Source organism: Bos indicus x Bos taurus, chromosome 19 (assembly GCF_003369695.1).
Source record: "Bos indicus x Bos taurus breed Angus x Brahman F1 hybrid chromosome 19, Bos_hybrid_MaternalHap_v2.0, whole genome shotgun sequence".
Lineage (NCBI taxonomy): Eukaryota > Metazoa > Chordata > Mammalia > Artiodactyla > Bovidae > Bos > Bos indicus x Bos taurus.
The window spans coordinates 35,958,717-35,979,580 of NC_040094.1; the positions used below are offsets into that span (position 1 = coordinate 35,958,717).

At 49.3% G+C, this 20,864-nt stretch overlaps 1 protein-coding gene and 1 long non-coding RNA gene across 3 annotated transcripts; one reads left to right on the forward strand and one right to left on the reverse strand.

The window, feature by feature from the left end:
* Positions 1–134: 134 nt before the first annotated feature.
* LOC113877491 lies at positions 135–2,448 on the reverse strand. The gene is made up of 2 exons (XR_003506749.1): positions 2,364–2,448; positions 135–508 (listed from the first exon to the last, which is right to left on the reverse strand). It is a non-coding gene; the product is annotated as an uncharacterized LOC113877491 (long non-coding RNA).
* Positions 2,430–20,661, forward strand: COPS3 (COP9 signalosome subunit 3). Of its 2 annotated transcripts, XM_027517636.1 has the most exons (12): positions 2,430–2,594; positions 4,267–4,396; positions 6,215–6,327; positions 6,411–6,460; positions 9,038–9,130; positions 10,559–10,738; positions 12,893–13,033; positions 14,416–14,589; positions 16,542–16,628; positions 18,762–18,875; positions 19,749–19,829; positions 20,076–20,661. In XM_027517636.1, exons 1-12 carry the CDS (start codon positions 2,540–2,542, stop codon positions 20,127–20,129), a joined length of 1,272 nt encoding a protein of 423 aa, XP_027373437.1. In that variant the 5' UTR covers positions 2,430–2,539; the 3' UTR covers positions 20,130–20,661. The 2 variants fall into 2 exon arrangements, with proteins under 2 accessions (XP_027373437.1, XP_027373438.1); XM_027517637.1 differs by lacking the exon at positions 4,267–4,396 and having other exon boundaries at positions 2,496–2,594.
* Positions 20,662–20,864: the final 203 nt, after the last annotated feature.

Consider the following 20,864-nt stretch of genomic DNA (forward strand, 5'->3'; position numbering starts at 1 on the left):
GCTCTAGAGCCCATGCTCCGCAACAAGAGAAGCCCCTGCAATGAGAAGGCTGAGCACCAAGACAAAGAGTAGCCCCACCTCGCTGCAACTGGAGAAAGCCCTCCTGCAGCAACAAAGACCCAGCACAACCAAAAGTAAATAATAATTTTTTTTTTTAATGAGAAAACAGATGATTGAATGTGGCATCTCCACTCACTCCTGTGGCTGTTTGTTGCAAGGTGTGTCTTATGTAATTGCCGGGTTTTCTACATGACTAGCTTTTAAAGAAAAAGGGAAAATATATTCAAGGTTATCCCTGTAACCATGTCTCTTTCAGTCATTTTCACTCTTGAGAGGAAGAAAGAAGGGGGGGATGTCTCTTAGCGGTACTGAAATGAGTGTGATTTTATTTTTGGCTCCTCTTTGCTGCATCCAGGCCTTCTGACTTCAGTGTGCATCAAGGTTACCTGTAGGACTTGTTAAACTCAGATGGCAGGGCACCACCCTCAGAGTTTCTGATGTAGTAAATCTAAAGAAAGAAAGTGAAAGAAAGTGAAGTCGCTCAGTCGTGTCTGACTCTTTGCGACCTGTGGACTATAACCTACCAGGCTCCTCCATCCCTGGGATTCTCCAGGCAAGAATACTGGAGTGGGTTGCCATTTCCTTCTCCAGGGGATCTTCCCGACCCAGTGATTGAACCCGGGTCTCCCGCCTTGCAGGCAGACGCTTTAACCTCTGAGCCACCAGGGAAGCCCATAGTAAATCTAAAGTGGAATCCAAAAAGTTCCCAGGTGGGACTTAGCTGGTAGTCCAGTGGTTAAGAATCATTGTGCAATGCAGAGGACAAGAGATGAAACCCTAGTCAGGGAACTAAGATCCCATGTGCCACAGAGCAACTAAGCCCAAGCACCAAAACTACTGAGTCCAGGGCTCCAGAGCCTATGTGCCACAACCAGAGAGTCTGTGCATGCATGCCTGCTCAGTCGCTTTAGTTGTGTCTGGGCCTGTGTGACCCTATGGACTGTAGTCCACCAGGCTCCTCTGTCCATGGGATTCTCCAGGCAAGAATATTGGAGTGGGTTGCTGTGCTCTCCTCCAGCAGATCTTCCCGACCTAGGGGTTGAACCTGCATCTTTTAGGTCTCCTGCACTGGCAGGCAGGTTCTTTACCACTAGCACCACCTGGGAAGCCCCAGAGAGTCTGTGGGCCACAAGGAAAGATCCCACATGACTCAAGGAAGACCCAACACAGCCAAAAAAAAAAAAAGTTCCCAGGTGCTGCTGCTGCTCTTGGCTGGGGATCACACTTTGAGAACAGATCCCAATAAATACGCAAAAAAAAAAAAAAAAAAAAAATTGAAGTATGACTAGTCCCGTTCAGTTCAGTCGCTCAGTCATGTGCAACTCTTTGTGACCCCATGGACTGCAGCACACAGTAGCTGTGGCTATTTTGAATTCTTGTAGTGCTTAATTTCTCTCGAAACTTTTGGCTTTTATTAAAATCCATGTATATCCATGGAAATGTATCCTGTAATTCAAAATATCTGTCCTTTGTTTGAGGACCAAATGTGGCCATACAGCACACAGGGACATCTCCATCCTACAGTATAAGTGTTAAAGTCATTCATCCATACATGTCATCATCTATACATTCATAGATACAAATACATCCATTTATCTTTATCGCTATACCAACGTACAATTATTACTATTATATTTCATGTCAGCTAACTACTGCAATAGCTTCTTAAATGACTCTCTGAGGTTATCTATGTGAAGCCAGTCTTTTCCAAGTGCAAGTGTCTGATCATGCCACTCGCTTGCATGAAACCCTCCACTGCTCCCCAATCTTCTCAGTGAAAAATCCAGTAGCTTAAACACGGCTTACTTGACATGGCCCCTGTTTACCTTGCAGCCCCATCTCACATCACCCCTCTCCAGCCATAAGTGTTTTACGTAGTCTATCGTGAGGATTTTACAGATGTGGAAACAAAGCAGCGGACAGCCAAGGAATTTGCCGAGAGTCGTGGAGCTACTAAAGTGCGAGAAAAGGGATTTGAAGGCTGGTTGCCTTCCTGGCTGGACAACGACTACCTGGCTGGAAAAGCCTCAGGGAAGAGGTTGCGATTAAGACAGGCGGGTTCCCTGAGCGGGGAAGATCCCCTGGAGAAGGAAATGGCTACCCACTCCAATATTCTTGCCTGGGAAATCCCATGGACAGAGGAACCTGGCGGTCTACACAGTCCATAGGGTCGCAAAGAGTTGGACACGACAGAGCGACTGAACAACAACTAGGCGTTCAGTTCCGTCCTTTGCCCACCAACCCTGTTAAATCCAGGGGGCGACTTCACGTGCGCACAGAATAAAGACGGAAGGGAAAAAAACCTGCTTTCCGGCGCGGGCATCCGTAGAACCGGTTCCATGGAAACAGTGGCCGGGTCCATGTAGGTAGATCTCGCGGCGCTTGAGCGACGGAAGTGACGTCATCGCCCGGAGGCCCTCCGGTGGGTCGCCGGCCCTCGTCCCGCGCGCGCCGCCTCCGCCGCCCGGTTACCGGGAACATGGCGTCCGCCCTGGAGCAGTTCGTCAACAGCGTCCGCCAGCTCTCCGCCCAAGGTGAGGCGATGGGCGCGGGCCGCGAGCCTGCGTCCGGCCTGCGGCGTGGGTCTTGGCGCTTGGGCCGGGGCTGAGGAGCGCGCGAGATGGGCGACCCCTTCGCCCAGGCCCCGGCCTCCGCCCCCGCCGTCGGAGCTCGGTCCGTCTCGCCTCCCGGAGGCCCTTCCCTACCTGGCCTCGCGGCTGGGCCCCTCGCGGCCGGGCCCCTCGCGGCTGGCCGCGCTTGATCCCCGGGGCCCTGGCTCCCGGCTCCCTTTTGGGGGAGCGGAGCTGTGGCCGCTGTGAATTTGCCCCTAATTTTCATGTCTTTGGTTGGTTCCTCTCATGGCCTGAGTGTAGTGCCCAGAATTAAAGTAATTGGCCGCTGTTGTGAGGCCCCTTTCCTCACCCTGTTGGTTTATCTGTGAAATAGAAACGTTCGGACTGCGCGGGGTTGTCAGGAGTGAGCGGGAGGAACCATTAAGGTTGCAGAAGCCGCTTGACCTTGCCCAGGCACTCTTCTTTCGGGATTCGCGTCTCCCGGTGTAAGGACCCAGGTGCTGCCCGCCTGGCTGCCCCGAGGTTGCTTTGGTGCCCGGCGCTGCGCACAGCAGCGCAACGGTTCTGCCTCGTTTCTCTTCACTGGTAGGAGTTAGGGTCAGGGGTGAGGCTAGGAGTCTCTGGGAGTGAGGAAGGCACTCACTCGTTTGTTTGTGCCACAGACTCCAGTTTCCCGAGGTCCCATGAGGTTAGAAGGTTTGGGTTCAAGTCCTGTCTCGGTTGGGCTTCCCAGGTAGCTGAGTGGTAAGGAATCTGCCTGCCAATGCAGGAGATCCCCTTCGATCCCTGGGTCAGAAAGATCCCGTGGAGGAGAAAATGGCAACCCACTGCAGTATTCTTGCCTGGAGAATCCCATGGACAGAGGCGCCTGGCGGGCTGCAGAGAGTTGGACATGACTTACTTTAGCTGCTGAACACGCATGCACCTGTCTCAGTCACTTGGTGACTAACCAAACAACTCATTTCCCAGGTGACTAACCAAACAACTCATTTCCCAGGTTCAATTTTCTTACTTAAAAAACAGAGCCGAGGCCATGCTGGTGAGCGTCAAACAGGATTGCTTGCCTAGAAGCTTCACACACATGCTTTGTGCAGGCTGCTGCCGTAGGAGCAGGCTGCCCAGCAGAGACGTGCAGGTCACTTGCCCTGCCTCTGACTGATGTGCCTCACACCTCCTGCACAGATGGGTGCCGGTGTGGAGTGAGGGCTGGGGTAGAGAAGGAAGGAGGGGGCTGCTCAGAAGATGATGGTGTGCAGACTGAAAGTGACGGGCGTGGGAATGAAGGCGGAGGGGAGAGGAAGGAGTGGACTGAGAGGCTGAGGAGTGAGATGAAGTCATAGCTGGTGACATTTTGGATACAGAAGAGAGATGAGTTGGTGCTGATGGTAATGTGCACTCTGCTGGTTTGGGGCATTGGAAGTGGGAGTGCGAAACCTTCAGTAGCCAGAGGAAAGTCGGAAACTTAGCACTGAGACCAAAGGCAAAATCATTTGGTGTCTCTGGCCCTTCTGGGTCCTCATCTGAAATGAAGGAGTTGGAAGAAATCACCTTTAGGCACCAGCATGTCTGAGGTATGACATCCTTTGGTCTGGTGAATGCTGTTCTGAATGGTAGTGTCGTTCTTGTTTTCCAGGGCAAATGACTCAGCTTTGTGAACTGATCAACAAGAGTGGGGAGCTCCTGGCGAAGAACTTATCCCATCTGGATACCGTGCTCGGGGCCCTGGACGTCCAGGAGCACTCCTTGGGCGTCCTCGCTGTCTTGTAAGGGCATCTTCCTTCACGGCTTTGTGCTCGCTCAGCCCCAACACTGCGCTCGCTGGCTTTGGTTGGTGTAGGAAGTAAGCCCTGTAAATGACAGTGAGCTCTTTGGCACAACTAAAGTCACGTTGTAGCAGTTACCTTTACCTCTTTGCAGCTAATCATTGCTTGTATTTTTTGTTCTGCTTTATTATTTTTAAAAATTCTTAATGTTTATACAAACTTTGAAATGTTTTAAAAAATGAATGGTGATCTCAGTTGTGGTACTCTAGTTTGTGTTCGTCTGAATACTTTTATTCGTGTGATCCATGGGGTTCTCCCCATTTTCTGAATTGAAAAGAGGAAAGAGTGGCAGGACAGGGCAGGAGGCTGAGCTGAGTGAAGTTCCAAGTGGTCCAGAGCACCCTGCAGACAAGTTTAAGCTGGCTTAAGACCAAGTCAAACAGACGTTATTCCAGTTGGCCTTTTGAACTCTTGTGACTCTATGTACTTGACGGTTGATTTTTTTTTTCTCTTGATGTTTTAGTGTCATAGATTGGGATTTTATGGTTGTTGTGAAAGTTGAAATAATATAGATGAACAGAGAACAAATTGACCTGAAGTGAGGGTCTGGCTTCACTTGAGCTGGCGCTCCTGAGACGGGGGTGTATCAGGAGGAAGGTGCTGTCAGAGCCCGAGGTCTAGCCTGCACTCGCAGGATGGTGGTCAGTGGCTGCTGTGTGTCTGAGTGTAAATCTTTACAAATAAGTGACCTGCAGGATTCAGCTCCTCTGTCGTACTTGCAGCATCTTGAGGACTCAGTAGCCACTGCTTTAGATGGCACACACTCGGAACAGGGCCTCCGCTGCAGAAACTTCTGCTGGCTGTGGCTGGCGGATGAAGATTTCTACTGGCTGTGCTTTCCCATTAAAAGAACAGGTAGCACAGTTTGTACCCACTTCAGCTTATGCCAATGTGTGTGTCAGGTGAGATGATGTATGTGAAAGCTTTCTGAAGCTATAAGATGTTTGACGTTGTAAGTCAGAGGAAACCTGGGAAGGACCCTGACCTGGTTACCAGGTTCCCTGGGTTTGTATCTGCGTTCTGCTGATTATGAGGTGTGGGGCCCTGAGCTGTGTATTTTTGTTTATAAAGTGGAAGTCACAGTGCCTTACTGACCTATTGTGAAGCCCAAATGAGATTGTTCGGACAGATTTTGATCATTGGGCACCATCTGCCAGGTGACTCGGGATGGGTCATCTGAGTTGTCCCTCCTCCGACCAGTCCACTCCTCTGGTCCTGCCCCACAGCTAGTCCTTATCCCCTGGGTCTGGGGCAGCACCATGACTGTGAGCCACTGCCATGGCCTCCAGCCAGCCCGTAGCTTCCTCCCTGTCCCCCTTCAGTCTGTTCTGCTCAGGGTTTCTAAGTGAGTAAGCAGTACTGAGAACATTGAAGTGCAAAAGGAAAGTATTTAAAAAATTTTGGGGCTACAAGTTTAAGTTTAGTTACTTTGAGTATTAAGTGGCCTGATATTTGACCTCATTTAACAGTTTTCTTTTTTGAAAGTTGCTCTCTTTTGGATATCTTTTATTTCTTGCGTTTTTGCTCTGGGTAAAAGTTGTTCTTTAAGCTTATTTTTCTTAGTCTCTATTTGTGTTTATGTTCTGTGTCTTGATTATGCAAAGAACCAGGCCAGCAGAATCTCATATATTCTGGTTCTTAATTTTTAAAAGTGTCATGACTCCTTTAATTTCACAGAACATTGGAGGCAGGATGGACTTCCATATTTCCTGCCATGAGGCCCCAACCAGGACCAGTTGGTTCTTCTCTGTGTTGTAGGTTTGTGAAGTTTTCCATGCCCAGCGTTCCCGACTTCGAGACGCTGTTCTCCCAGGTTCAGCTCTTCATCAGCACCTGCAACGGGGAGCACATCCGCTATGCGACAGACACCTGTAAGGGCAGTGCCTTTTCTTCTCCGTGGCTGTGTTCTGCCCTGTACTCACTTACATCTTCAATATTTTGTTATTGTGTCTAGTTGCTGGGCTTTGCCATCAGCTAACAAATGCACTTGTGGAAAGAAAACAGGTAAGAATGTTGTTTGAGTAATTTACAGTTTCGTTTCACTTGTGTGTAACCTGTGCAGTGCTCCGAGCATTAGGGTCCCAGCCTTGTGCTGAGACCCTGATGCTCAGACATATGTGATGGGTTTGGAGAGCTCAGAACATCTCCTGGGGGAGCTCTGACCACAGGAGAGGTGCCCCCAGGGCACAGCTGCTGCTTCTGTTCAGAATGGCCCTTCTAGCGCCTCATGTTATAAAGTGCAGATTTTGTTTGCTTGTTTGTTAAACCTTTTGTGTGTGTTAGTCACTCAGTCATGTCCAGCTCTGCGACCCCTTGGACTATAGCTCGCTAGGCTCCTCTGTCCATGGAATTCTCCAGGCAGGAACACTGGAGTGGGTTGCTATTCCCTTCTCCAGAGGATCTTCCTGACCCAGGGATAGAACCTGTATCTCCCGCATTGCAGGTAGATTCTTTACCATTGAAGCCATCAGGGAAGCCCTTCTTGTTAAATCTTTTAATTGAGTCCCTTGGACTGCAAGGAGATCCAACCAGTCCATCCTAAAGGAGATCAGTCCTGGGTGTTCATGGGAAGGACTGATGTTGAAGCTGAAACTCCAATACTTTGGCCACCTGATGCGAAGAGCTGACTCATTTGAAAAGACCCTGATGCTGGGAAAGATTGAGGGCAGGAGGAGAAGGGGACAACAGAGGATGAGATGGTTGGATGGCATCACCGACTCGATGGACACGGGTTCGGGTGGACTCCGGGAGTTGGTGATGGACAGGGAGGCCTGGCGTGCTGCGGTTCATGGGGTCGCAAAGAATCAGACACGACTGAGCGACTAAACTGAACTGAATGACCTAATTTTCCCTCTATAAGAAGTTGTTAGGTTGGTATAATTAATTGCCATAAATGCCCTCCACCCAGAGTCCCTAGATGTTGGTATCTTCCCTGACCTGCTCAGTCTTGTCTTCTTCCTTTCTGAGCCACAGGAAAGAAGGTTGCAGCTATGGTCCCCTTACCCTGAGAGCTCAGTGAGTGTTTCTTAAAAACTAGGACAACTTAGAACATTCTCTAATGTAACCGCAGCACATCAGAAGACAAACATGTATAGAACCCTTTAACACATCTGACCTCCTTATGCTTCAACCAGTTGTTTCTGCTAATGTCTTTTGTAACAAAAGACAATCTCAGATGACAGGTTAAATTACATTATTGTGTCTCTTTAGTCTCCTTTGGAGAAGGCAATGGCAACCCACTCCAGTACTCTTGCCTGGAAAATCCCTTGGATGGAGGAGCCTGGTAGGCTGCAGTCCATGGGGTCGCTAGGAGTCGGACATGACTGAGTGATTTCACTGTATTTTTTCACTTTCATGCATTGGAGAAGGAAATGGCAACCCACTCCAGTGTTCTTGCCTGGAGAATCCCAGGGACGGGGGAGCCTGGTGGGCTGCCGTCTATGGGGTCGCACAGAGTCGGACACAACTGAAGCGACTTAGCAGCAGCAGCAGCAGTCTCCTTTATGTATTTTTTTCATTTAACCTAGCTCTGAAGGTTCAGTTGAAGAGTTAAGCAGTATTAATTTGTAGTGTTGTGTCTGAAACTTTGTCATGTTATCTGTCTACAAAGAAGAAAGTGAAATCACTCAGTCGTGTCCGACTCTGCGACCCCCATGGACTGCAGCTTCCCAGGCTCCTCCGTCCATGGGATTTTCCAGGCAAGAGTACTGGAGTGGGTTGCCATTTCCTTCTCCAGTCTTTAGTCTCCTTTAATCTAGTGAAGTCTTTATTTATTGTGATACTGACACAGGTTATAATTTGGATGTTTCTTTTTAATTTGAAATTGAACTTTGAAAGACTGATGGTGTGAAAGAGCCTGAAAACAAAGACTCAGTTGATAATTTTGTAGGTGCACTACCTAACTGTTGTTTGAGGGAGATGGTTAAAAATATCCAATCAGTCTTCACTGAGGAAAGCTTGCGAGTTCCTCCCCTCTTTCACAGTCACATCTTCTCCCTAGAAGCTGATTGCACCTCTTGTGATTCTCGGTCTTGTTATTCACGATCAGGGCAGGAAAATGGTCTGTTTGTAGCTTGTGGTATCGCTTTCAACAGTAATTTACCATCAGGTAAGAGATGTTGTGCTGAAGAGAATTTACAGGTGACCCCCAGACTGTCCTGCAGGAAAGGGCCAGCATCCATGTTCTCAGTTAAGTCTCCTAAACACGAGTCACTTCTGTGGTTAATGATCTGGAAAATTGTGGTTTGTTTATTTGTAAATATAATGAACTGTTGAGAATGTAATGTTGATTTTGATTATTGATCTCCATTAATTAGAAAAAGCTTTCTGATTTTAAAAAGTTGTGCTAATTACTCTAAATATGACAATAAACAGCCTAAGATGATACTTTCTGACTGAACAGAGACAGAAGTTTCTCCAGAGGCTGTGGGACCCCCCTCCTGTCATTTAGAGGAGCCCATCAGTAGGGTTGCTCTCATTTAGAGGAGCCTGCCTATAGGGTTACTTCACTTGTAAGGGACAGCTTAGGATTAGGCGTGCCGCCCCCACCGAGGCCCTAACTGACAGGCCTCTTTCTGACAGCCTCTGCGAGGAATTGGCGTCCTTAGGCAAGCCATTGACAAGATGCAGATGAACACAAACCAGCTGACCTCTGTGCACGCCGACCTCTGCCAGGTGAGCACCGGGGGTCACCCGGGTCAAGGTTGGACGTGGTTGGGATGGCGCCATGTTTTAAGTGCACTGTTGTTGGAAGGGAATGTTGGGGCTGCTGACCACCAGCCGTGGGCTGCCACCCAGCCAGTCAGTGGGATGTGAGAGCAGATTGGGATGGGGGGTGGTGCTTGTGACCCTGACAGCACTCCCAGTAGGAGCTCTGGGGCCTGAGAACCAACTGGTGACTTCTCACGCCTGAAGATGTTACTTGTTTGTTTATTGAAACCCAGATGACAAAGGAGGGATATGTGTAATGAAGCCGGCCTCTACCTGCTCCCTTGCCACCCATCCCTCCTTTCCGGAGGAAGCTGGAGTTGATCATTTCTCCTCCAGCCCTCCAGCAACAGTTTAGGCACACACCAGCAGATACCTGTATATTTTTGTCTCTGTAGTTTAAACACAAATAGTAACAATCTGCTGCTGCTGCTGCTGCTAAGTCACTTCAGTTGTGTGCGACCCCATAGACGGCAGCCCGCCAGGCTCCGCCATCCCTGGGATTCTCCAGGCAAGAACACCAGAGTGGGTTGCCATTTCCTTCTCCAATGCGTGAAAGTGAAAAGTGAAAGTGAAGTCGCTCAGTCGTGTCTGACTCAGCGACCCCATGGACTGCAGCCTACCAGGCTCCTCCATCCATGGGATTTTCCAAGCAAGAGTACTGGAGTGGGGTGCCATTGCCTTCTCCGAGTAACAATCTATACAAGGTCTTTTTCCTATATACTGTGTCTTGGAGATGATTTTTTGTTAGTGCTTCATAGCCACAGAGAACTCCATACTGTGGGTTTAGCCAGTCTCTGTGGGGTATCCAGATTGTTCCCTTAATGAATAACATGGTATGTGGATTATTTCAGCCACATCTTCTCACTTCACGTGGAGGTGTGCATTCTTTTCTCTTATTTTTGAAACACTTTTGTGGCACAGGTGTGACGGGCACACGGTAGAGTTTATGAGTCTCAGGTGTGCAGTGTTTGCACCCCTGTGTGTCTGGTTCCACTGTCACCCAGGCCTGAGGCTCTGCCGGTCCTGCTTTCTTTGGCTGCACATTCTCTACTCATAGTCAAGGGAGTCAGAGCAGGCAAGGAGAGATCTGAGAGGAGCAGTGCCCGTGCCGCCAGGGCAGCAGAGAGCAGAGCCCACACTCATGCATCATCTGTAGATGCCCAGGCTTTGCTTCGCTTGTGAGCTCTTCATGTCACAGCCAGTTAGCCTTTTCCAAAGAAATGCTGTTTTATTCCGAATGCCTAAGAAGATGGAAGGACGTGTCAACGTTTAAATCATTCTAGTCAGTAAGGTGTAAGCCAAGTGTTTTCTAGAACTTTCTGGGTTTTCTCCTTTTGCTGACGTGTGCCACAGTGCATGTGGAGTGATGGCTGCATGTGTCTCTCTCCACAGCTGTGTTTGCTGGCAAAGTGCTTTAAGCCGGCCCTGCCGTACCTGGATGTGGACATGGTGGACATCTGCAAGGAGAACGGGGCCTACGACGCCAAGCACTTCCTGTGCTACTACTACTATGGCGGGATGGTCTACACCGGACTGAAGAACTTCGAGCGGGCACTCTACTTCTATGAGCAGGTGGTCACTCCCCAGCTCGGGGCGCATGAACCTGTGCGGTCAGAGAGGCGTGCCTTGACTGGTGGCTGGGGCCCACGGCAGGGAGGGACTCGAATTCTGTCGGGTGCGGGTTGAGTTCTGTGTGTCTCGGGATGTTTGCGGCTTCCTCTGTATGTGGGGAAGCAATGGAGCCAGTGATCTTTGTCGCATCTTCTTGTTCTGAAATGAGGTGTGAAGTTGGGTTAAGTTTTTTGCTTTTTTTTTTTCGGTCCATGCTGCATGGCCTACAGTGTCATAGTTCCCCAGGTAAGGACTAAACCCAGGGCCATAGCAGTGAAAGCACTGAACCCTAACCCTGAACTGTCAGGGAATTCCCAAGTGTTTCTTGTTTTAATAAATAAGGCATTCTCCTAGTTCATAATTCAGAGTATGTAAAGGAGTTCAGAGAAAAAAGTGCCTCCCCTCCACCCTTTTGTGTCTGTGATGAGATGTGCATTTCTGGAGGCTCGCTCTGGGCCTAAAAAGACAGGACTGGGTAGAAACAGTGTTTTAAGATGAACTTGTCAGACGTTCAGAAGTTCAGTTTGATTCGGAGTGCACGTTCTGGTAATCAAAGGTGCTCTGAACCTTGGAGGAGCTCAAATGTATCTGAGATGCTGTGCAAGCATGTGCACACGCCTCTGGGTGGGCGTGGCCTTGGTCAGTGGGCTTGACCAGCATTGCTGGGGCCTGGGACAGGGTGACTGGAGGTGCTGCTGGGCAGGGGACGTGAGTGATACCAGACAGGCATTTTTTTTTACTGCTTTTCTGAAACATTCCAAAAGATACACTTGCTAAAAAAACAAAAAACAAACACCTCAAATCATGCAGCATTGCATAAACTGATGAGTGAGAGCTGCGCCCACTGCTCACCCTGAGCACAGGTGGCCCTGGGTGCTCCCTGGGCCCCAGCGGGCAGGCCCTTCAGTAGGTGCTGCTGCCTCATTGAAAGCGGTGCTGCCTGGGCTCGTTGTGCTTGTGTCCTCATGCGCTTAAAGGAGTGTTTCTGTGGAATAACTCCGAACGGCCTTAAGGCCCTGGGGGCTTGGGTTTTGTTTGGGACATTTGGGCTGATTTGGGTGATAGATTTGGATTCTTAACCTTCATGAATCCATGTGAAAGAACATAGAAAGGCAGCTGCAGAATAGGAGGAAATATTGCAGGTGATGTTTCTGAAAAGAGACTCACGTCCGGAATGTGCAGAGGTGTCAGAATTCAACAGTAAAAGCCCTGAAGTTTTAAAATAGGCGACAGATTTGAATAGACATTTCTTTGGAGACTATATACAGATGGCCAGAAGCCCTGATCAAAAGGGAAATGCAACTCAGAGCCACAGTGTGGCACCAGGTCACACAGCAGGCAGTTGTGATGGGGTGCTGGCTGCTGACAGGGGTGTGGGTTCAGAGCCCTTGTCATGGCCAGTAGGATGCTCAGTGGTGCGGCCCTTTCGGAAACAGTCTGGCGGTTCCTCAAAAGGTCACACCTGAAACCTCCATGTGACCCAGCACTTTGATTCCCAGAGTTACACCTGAGAGAAGTGGCAGCAGACACCACCTACACACACGCATGTTCTCGGCAGCGAGAGCCGTGTGGCCAGATGCCCGCCAGCCCAGGTGGTCTCTGTCTGCGTGGAGCACCGTTTGCCTGAATCATAGAATAGGTTGTGACACGGGTTACTTCAGTGTGTGCCCTGGAAGTGTCACAGTGAAGCTGCTCACATAAGACCCTGTGAAGCCATTTATGGGAATTTCCGGCACTCTAGTGGTTAGGATTCCATGCTCTCACTGCCAAGGGCCTGGGTTTAATCCCTGGTCGGGGAACTGAGAGTCTATGAGCTACACAGCACAGCCAAGAGAGGGGGAAAAAGCCATTAATATGAAATGTCCAGAGCAGGCAAGTCCAACAAGAATTGAAGTGGAGGAGTGGATGGCTGGGGAGGGGAATATGGGCAGTGACCCCTGCCCAGCAGAGTTTCTTTTTAGGAGGGTGAAAATGTCCTGAAATTAGGTAGTAGGAACAGTCGCACAACTTGGTGATCGTGCCAAAGCCCAGTTGTCATTAAAGGCAGTGACTGGGTATCAGTACTGTCTTCCGAATTCATGCCCTGTCCTCATTCTGACGTTCCTCTCCACCCAGGCCATCACCACACCTGCCATGGCCGTCAGTCACATCATGCTGGAGTCGTATAAGAAGTATATCCTGGTCTCTCTGATCTTGCTGGGCAAAGTACAGCAGCTGCCGAAATACACCTCTCAGATTGTGGGTAGATTCATTAAGGTGAGCTTTCAAAACAGTGATTTCTCAGCTGACATGTTCTGTTCCTACAAAGCTGTGGTGATGCATAATTCTGTAATCTATGTGATTTTACTCGCCCAGCATCTTCAATTAGCAGACATTCTCGACATCCCCTGGGCATCTGGCAGGACCCTGACTGTCGTTGTCCGTGCCCACCGACCCCCTGATGGGGTGGGGTATTCCCAGGAATCTGCGTCCACGCTCTTGCTCTGGGTGGTCATGGCGTAGGGGTTTAAGGTTCTGATAGAGCAGTGCTTATGCTCTGTTGGACTTGAACTCTGACCAGGTGCTGGGAGATCCTCTTAGACCCCAAGCTTTGCTCACTAAGCTGCTATGGTTTTCCTAAGGACTCGGCTCCAGGACCACGTGGAGAAATGACCTCCTTTTTTATTTTCTCTTAATTCATGCTTATTTTATTTTAAATTGAAGTCACTATCATTTGATAACAATTTTGTGCTGACCCTCCTTGAACAAAACTCAAAGTTTCAGGAGGTCAGTTTGAAAGTCTTCCTGATGTGAAGGTTTCTGTGCTGTCATGTTGAGTATTGCCCGTGTCCTTCAGCTACCCATCATGGTTCTTGGGCTCCAGGCTTCCTGTCACAGGTGGTCATTTGGGGGTGGGTGAGAGGCCCTCAGAGCCCGCGCAAGAGTGACGCGGGTTTGGAGAACTCCCACAGGTGGCCCCCATGGCCCTGGAGTGACCTGTTCCAGGAGGAGCACTTTCGTAAGTGGGGTCCTCATGACTCACCTCCTTCACAAGGGCTGCGGTTTGTCTGCAGGGTTAACGGAGTGGTGCCGAGGGCTCAGGCATCAGGGTAGGGCTGCTGCTCTAACCAGGTCTGTGCATGCTGCTCAGCACCGCTCGCCCGCTCCTGCAGCCCTGCCCTGTGTCTGACAAGGAAGATGAGGAGCCGTATCGCCCGGGTGGTGGACACAGCTCTGCTCTGAGGGGCCCTCAGCCCAGGGGTCTCTTGTTCCTCTGGAAGCAGTTGGTTGTCCCATGGCACCTGGTGAGGCACGTGTGGAGCAAGAGGGGGCTGAGAAGGGTGGGTGTTTGCCCCCTTTCTTCACAAAATGGTTTATCTGGGACAAGTCAGGAGCTGCCTGTGAGAAAAAGGCCTGTGGCTGTCACTGAATGCAGGCTCCAGGCCTGCTCTGTGCTACGCAAGGAGCACCATGGTAAACTTCTCTCCTTGGTCTTGAAAATCAGGCATTTGCTTAGAATAACTTACAGTTTGCTGGGTAACAGTAAGGGAGGCTGGACCTCCTTGCTCCGTAGTTAGTGCCACATTTCCTTTTGCATCTCACACAGGCTCTGTTCTGCTAACTGTCGAATCTGGTTTCTTCCCCCCGCACACCTTTAGCCTCTTAGCAATGCATACCACGAGTTAGCGCAAGTGTACTCCACCAACAACCCGTCGGAGCTCCGCAGCCTGGTGACCAAGCACAGCGAGATCTTTACACGGGACAACAACATGGGGCTGGTGAAGCAGTGCCTGTCCTCGCTATATAAGAAGAACATCCAAAGACTCACCAAGGTGCAGTCCTGTGGGCCTCCAGAGCCAGGCTCCGTTCTCCTGTCCTTGTTGGCACTGAGGCAGCAGCGCAGGGTCCCAGCCGGTCCTTTGGGGACCTTGAGGGGTGCCTTTCCAGGGCTAGTATGGGGTATTTGAGAAGAAGAGCAGGTGAAGAAGAAGTGGGGAGGAGATGTGGCTGCTCTGGGAGGCAGACAGGTAGCTGAAGGGAGGGAGGTGGCCTGGGCAGATGCTAAGGGTACAGCTGTGCGGCCCGGGACCTCACAGCAGGCTAACCCACCTGTGGGCGCTTGGCTGGTGCACTTGCGCTGGGGAAGGTAAGCCAACTGTGTAGTTTTTATTTTTTAAGATGAAAATAGACCCAGTGGCTTTTGATGCTGGAAAATATGCTTGTTATCAAGTGTTAAGACTGTCCAGGAAAGTGTAAAAAGAAAACGAAGCCTTATGTTAGCCAGGGAGATGGAGGTGTTCACTGCAGGTAATGGGAAACCGGCAAAGAACAGCTGCAATGAGCAGGGAGGGGACAGCTCTTCCCTCGAGACACAGCCCTGCAAGGACGCAGTGGACAAGATGGCTGGCTGCCGGGCAGGCGGGGACACGGGATTGTCACGGGGGCTCAGACCTGCTCCACAATCATGTTCTGGGGACGTTTCTCTGGATCCGTCTGCTCCATGTGTGCGAACACTCCCACTGACTATAACCAGGGTCACATGCTATGTGCTGTTCTATATCCTTTCTTCTGGTTTCCATGGCAACGTAAGCCTGTATCACAGTGACTGTGCGTTGTGCTTTGTTGTACAGACAATCATAACTTTCTCAGCCAGTTCTCTTCTGATGGACAGTCAAGTGGAAGTTTCTTACTTTGAAAGGAAAAATGACAGTTCTGTATATTTCGAAATGTTCACTTTTCTAGTCCTCACTGGTGCTAAACTGCCTAGATACTGCTTAGAATTCACAGGAGTTTCATTTGGGAAGGAGGTGCTACTCTGAACTAAAATGTATAGAGAGTTTTTTTGGTGATTGGCTTATCAAGAATTTTCAACATCAGAATCTTAACAAGGCCTGCTTTGAAAATGCATTGTATTTACAGCTGGCAGTTGTAAATATTGCCAGCTGCTCTAAAAAAGGGGGCTCTTTTAATTTGTTCCTGAAAGGCGTTTTCATCAGGTCCCAGGCAGACCATGGTAAACACGGGTTTCCTTCCCCCTCCCCACCCCCCACTGGTTTCCTTTTAACCCTCAATGTGTTTACGCGTGCTGACTTTGAATTTTGAAGGATGAATCTTTTTTTTTTTTTAATTTCATATTATTTACAAGTTAATATATTTACAATACAAAATGCAAAGACACAAAAATCTCCACCCAGTTCCTATACTGCAGCTGGCCTTTTCTTTCCCAGAGGCAGCCCAGCATCACTGCTTCTCGGGCCTCCCCGCAGAGAGTGTATAAGCATGTGCATTCACACACACGTGTGCTGTCACACGTATGCAGTTTCCTTGTTCAGAGATGTGAGCCAGATATAGACCCTGTTCTGTGTCCCTTTTTATGTTTAATGATGTGCATGTCTTCAATTTCAGCTCATAAAAAGCATCCTCACTTTGTAAGGTTTTTTATAGCTGTGTAGGAGTCCATTTGTGTGGTTTCCCTGCACTCAGCCAGTCCTCTGCTGACAGACATCTGGGCAGTTCTGACCTTGCCATCACAGGTAGAGCTGCAGCGAGCAGCCTGGCACACACGTCATTCTAGACCCCATGTGGAGGGTGTTTCCTAGAAGTCGTTGCTCTAGAAAAGTGATGCTGAAGCCTTAGCGCACGCAGTTCAAGTCATCTTTGCAACAGAAAGCTTGTACACTCTTGAGAAGCAAGCGATCAGTGACTCAGTTGGAGTCTACACATTTACTAGAATTTCTCTCTTCAGTCTGTTTCTACCTGTAATTGATTAACTTCTGAATTTCAGACATTTTTAACACTGTCGTTACAAGATATGGCGAGTCGCGTGCAGCTGTCCGGGCCTCAGGAGGCAGAAAAGTATGTCCTGCACATGGTAAGTGTGTTTCTGTCTTCAGAAGTTACTAAGTGGAGTTTTGTCCTTGTAAAGGTTACTGGTGTTCGCCATGGGAGACATAGAGGAGGAGGCAGGGCATCCAGTGGCACCACTGTGGGTGCTCCGTCAGCCTCCTCACAGCTGCGGTTTTCCTGGGACGTGTGCACGTGTGTCCCGCACGGTCGTGTCCTGAGGACGTTCTTGGTCATCACAGCCAGGGAGTGCTGCTCATAGCAAGCGGAGCCAGGTCCTGCACGCAGGGGGCGCGCCCACCACAGAGAATTCTCTGGCTCAAAACGTCAGTACTGCCAAGCCTGAAAAATCCTGTCCTACTGTGTAAAATTTATGAAGGCAGGGATTTTTGTTTTTAAATAAGATTTAATTTTTTTTATAGTGATTTGAGGTTCACTGCCAAATTGAGGGCAAAGTACAGAGTTCCCAGTCCCCACACACAATCAAAGCCTCCCCTGATCAGTGTCCCCACCAGACTGGGCTGTTGTCATAGCTGATGCTCCTCCACTGACAGCTCTTCATCCAAAGTCCTTAGTTTACATCAGGTTTGTTCATGTGTTGGACACTCTGTGGGTTTGGATAAATGTGCATGTACATGAATCTGTCATGACCGCATCGCATGGAGCGTCCACTCTGCCCTGCAGATGCCCTGTGCTCTGCCTGGTCCTTACCACCCCTCCCTCTACTGACCTTTTCATTTTCTCCAGTTTTGCTTTTTTCACAATGTCATATGGTTGGAATCATACAGTGTGTAGCCGTCTCAAACCAGGTTCCAGCCCTGCATCTGCCTGGAAAGGTTATTTTTAATCCTGACTTGTAATGTCCCATTTTTAGCGGTGTCCCATTTTTGAGCTTCTTACGGAAGGGGATGTACAGCGTGTGTGCTCAGAGGTCTGGCTGTTGCTGCTCAGCATCACGAGCCCCATGCACTGTGTTGCACGTTGTTGCAGCCGGCTCATGTTCAGGGTTGCAGCGTCCACGGCGTGAGTGGAACCATCAGGTAGACATGGGGGTGGTTTCCTGTTGTGGTTTTTACAGAGCACGCTGCTGGTGAACCTGGTGTGTATTTCCACTAGGTGTGTTCTGTCCACTGTGAGATCCCCCGTGTACTCACAGAGTCAGGGAGTCACGCCTTGTGTTCGGTTGTGTTGGGCTGTGAGCACTTCATTAACTAGGACCACATCCCCCGAGGCTGGAGATAGCAACCAGCCCAGGCAGCTCAGCTCCACCATCCCAGATGGAGCGTTGCTGCTGCTGGGGCATGGTGTGTCAGGAATGATAGCACCCTTTTGGGATTTTCTATCGGCTGCTCCCTTTTTAGCTGCATGGACAGGATTTGGCTATGAGGATCAGTCAACTTAATCCCCGGTTGTTGATGCAAATAAAAAATGTACACCTTGAAGCTGCCTTGGAATCAGCATTGGCAGGAAAATTTTCTTAAAGGACCAGAGGATAATTGCTACTGAAGTGAACCAAAAATTTGTTAGGGCTTCACTTTCGTGAAACACAAAGACAATTTCAATTATATCTCATAGAAGTTGTCTAAAGATGCAAGGGTGCTTCAGAATATCTGCCAGAGAAGCCAGACACATAGGATCACGCACTGTCTGATTCCACTTCCACGAAACCTCCAGAACAGGCATGTGCACAGTGTGCAGAGTACACGGGTGGAGGTGGGGCTTGAGAGGAGGGGGCTGGGCAGTGACTACGCAGACGGGCGGGGGCCCGCTGGCTAGAGGTGGTGCCTGTGCATCACAGGTATAGTTGAATCTACTGAATTGTTCCCTTTAAACTGGCTGACTAGGAGATGACCCTGGTGGTCCAGTGGCCAAGTCTGTGGCCTTTCAGTCCTTGGCCGGGGAAAACTAGGATCCTGCAGGCCGCGTGGCACAGTCGAAGTAAAGGTTAACTCACTTTATGTGGACTTTACTCCTTAGTCTCTCATGGTGCCCTGCACATACTATTTAAGAGAGGGAAGAGAGTTAAAGAAACCGGTGGAGCCTAAAACACTTACCGATTGATTTACTTGTTGCTCTCTGTGATTTCCCCTAACTGCGTTGAAATAACACTTATTCACATAATGTTTGGGGTTAAACTATTTTCCTGATTTCTCTTTTATAGATAGAAGATGGTGAGATTTTTGCAAGTATTAATCAGAAGGATGGGATGGTCAGTTTCCACGATAACCCTGAAAAATACAACAATCCTGCCATGCTTCACAACATTGACCAGGAGGTAACAGACGCCAGTGCTCTGGGCTGATGTCTGTGATTTTACACTTGAAGTACTGCTTCTGTGTTCCAGGATAATTTTAGTTTTAAATATGGGTAGTTCCCAACTAGTTTGTAAGAACATCTAATTTCCTAGAAAGTTAATTTCAAAATGGACTCTTCCCGATTGTCTGGTTATAAATAAACGGTAGGTTAGCATCCTTGTCCAGTTTATCAGAGCCTCCCTCAACTCCTGAAATGCTTGGGAGAGTACAGCGTTTCAGTACAGTTTCATGTGTACCCAGTAGCCACTTATACGGTGGAGCCTTCAGTAACTTGACTCTGGAGTCCCGGGTCAGAAGGTCAGGGGTAAGCGGGCAGCGGGGAGGAAGGCCGGCGGCGGTTCCCGCTGGGCAGCAGCCACGGACCAAGGACCAGGGAGCTGCTGCCTGTACACCGAGGCCCATGCTACTCAGGGCCTCCGGGCGTGAGCTGGGCTCACGGGGGCCAACAGGCTTCTTACCTCTGATAGGCAAATGGATTCAGCCAAACAGTAGCTTCAGAATATGAAAAGCAGTAAGTCACCAGAGTCTCTTTTTGGCAATTCCAAATTTTTTAAAACCCTGGAAGCTGGAAGTATTTTTTGTAACTCGTTTGGTGTCAGGTGCCACCTGAAATGACACTCGTGAACGGTTTTAGGTTTCACGTGTGTAGTTTAATTATGGTGTGGCAGGCAAGGTGCGCTATTTGTGCTGTGTTAACTGTCTGACCCCAAATTCTGACTCCAGAACCTATCTGGCTCAGGGCTGTGACCTTGTAGCACCCGAATAGTCTAGGCTCAAAAGGATAAACTTGCCCTGAACCCACCTGCTCAGCCTGTCGACCTGCTTCCACACAGATGCTGAAGTGTATAGAGCTGGACGAGCGGCTGAAGGCCATGGACCAGGAGATCACAGTGAACCCCCAGTTCGTGCAGAAGGTGATTGGGGTCCCCTTGTTAACAGAAGTATGCTGGAGGGAGCTGGGTGGTGTCCCTGTAATAGTGAAGTTCACGGAGACGTGCTCGTGGAGAGCATTTCCACACTCCAGGCTGGAAGTGTGTTTAGGGGTGGGGGTGGGGGTCCTATAACTGCCTCCCTGTTACAAGGGGTGATATCCTCTGGGGCTGCTGGCGGGAAGCTCTTGCCCAGGCAGACAAGTGCATTGTCTCCTGCCTCCCTCCCAGAGCATGGGGTCACAGGAAGATGACTCAGGAAACAAGCCATCCAGTTACTCCTGAAGCCGACACCCATCCTGAGTTAGAGAAGCCATCGCCTATCCCTGTGGCCGGACAGGTGTTGGGAGGCGGCTAGAGGATCAGGCCCATCTCACCTGGACGTAGAGACTGCATTTTGTTTTGATGTCTTCAGTCCTGTGTGCTTTCAGTAAACCATTCTCTCTGTGAAGAAAGGAAAACATTTTCAAACTTTAAAGCCTGTTGTGGGTTTATTTATCCTCAGATTAATGTTATTGTTGCATTAAATCTGCCTTTTTGTTTTAAATTATTTGAACATTGGTTCATCTTCTGTATCACCTTTTCCCTCTGAAAAGCTTTTAAAGAACATGTTCATTCTGAACAGATGTAGATTTTAAGAGTTGTTGGAAGATTTGAATCTACAATTGATATCAATTGCCTTAAAAAAAAAAGCTAAGAGGAGAAAAAACATCTGGGAGAATCTCTCAGGTAGAATACAGTGTTTCAGAATTAAATTACCATGCATGTGAGCCATAGGATGCATTCTGAATTAAAGAGACCCTTTTAGTCTTGGGAACCTTCGTGTGTGTGTGGAGCTCTTCTGTTTGTGAGGTGAAGGGCAGACCTGCCTGGGCTTTATCTACAAGCATTTCCTGTTCACCTGCACAGCTGCGTTTGGATTCTGCTCAGGGTCCCCCCTCTTCAGGACTCTGGGATGCATCTGACTCAGGTCCCCTGAGTTGGTCCCAAGATGGTGTGGAGACTCTGAAAAGTGCGGTC

Excerpts from the sequence above, each read along its gene's own strand:
- COPS3 (XM_027517636.1), top strand. The coding sequence starts at position 2,540 with ATGGCGTCCGCCCTGGAGCAGTTCGTCAACAGCGTCCGCCAGCTCTCC. Across the intron at positions 2,595-4,266 it reads CCGCCAGCTCTCCGCCCAAG|GGCAAATGACTCAGCTTTGT; the intron begins GTGAGGCGATGG and ends CTTGTTTTCCAG. Across the intron at positions 9,131-10,558 it reads TGCACGCCGACCTCTGCCAG|CTGTGTTTGCTGGCAAAGTG; the intron begins GTGAGCACCGGG and ends CTCTCTCCACAG.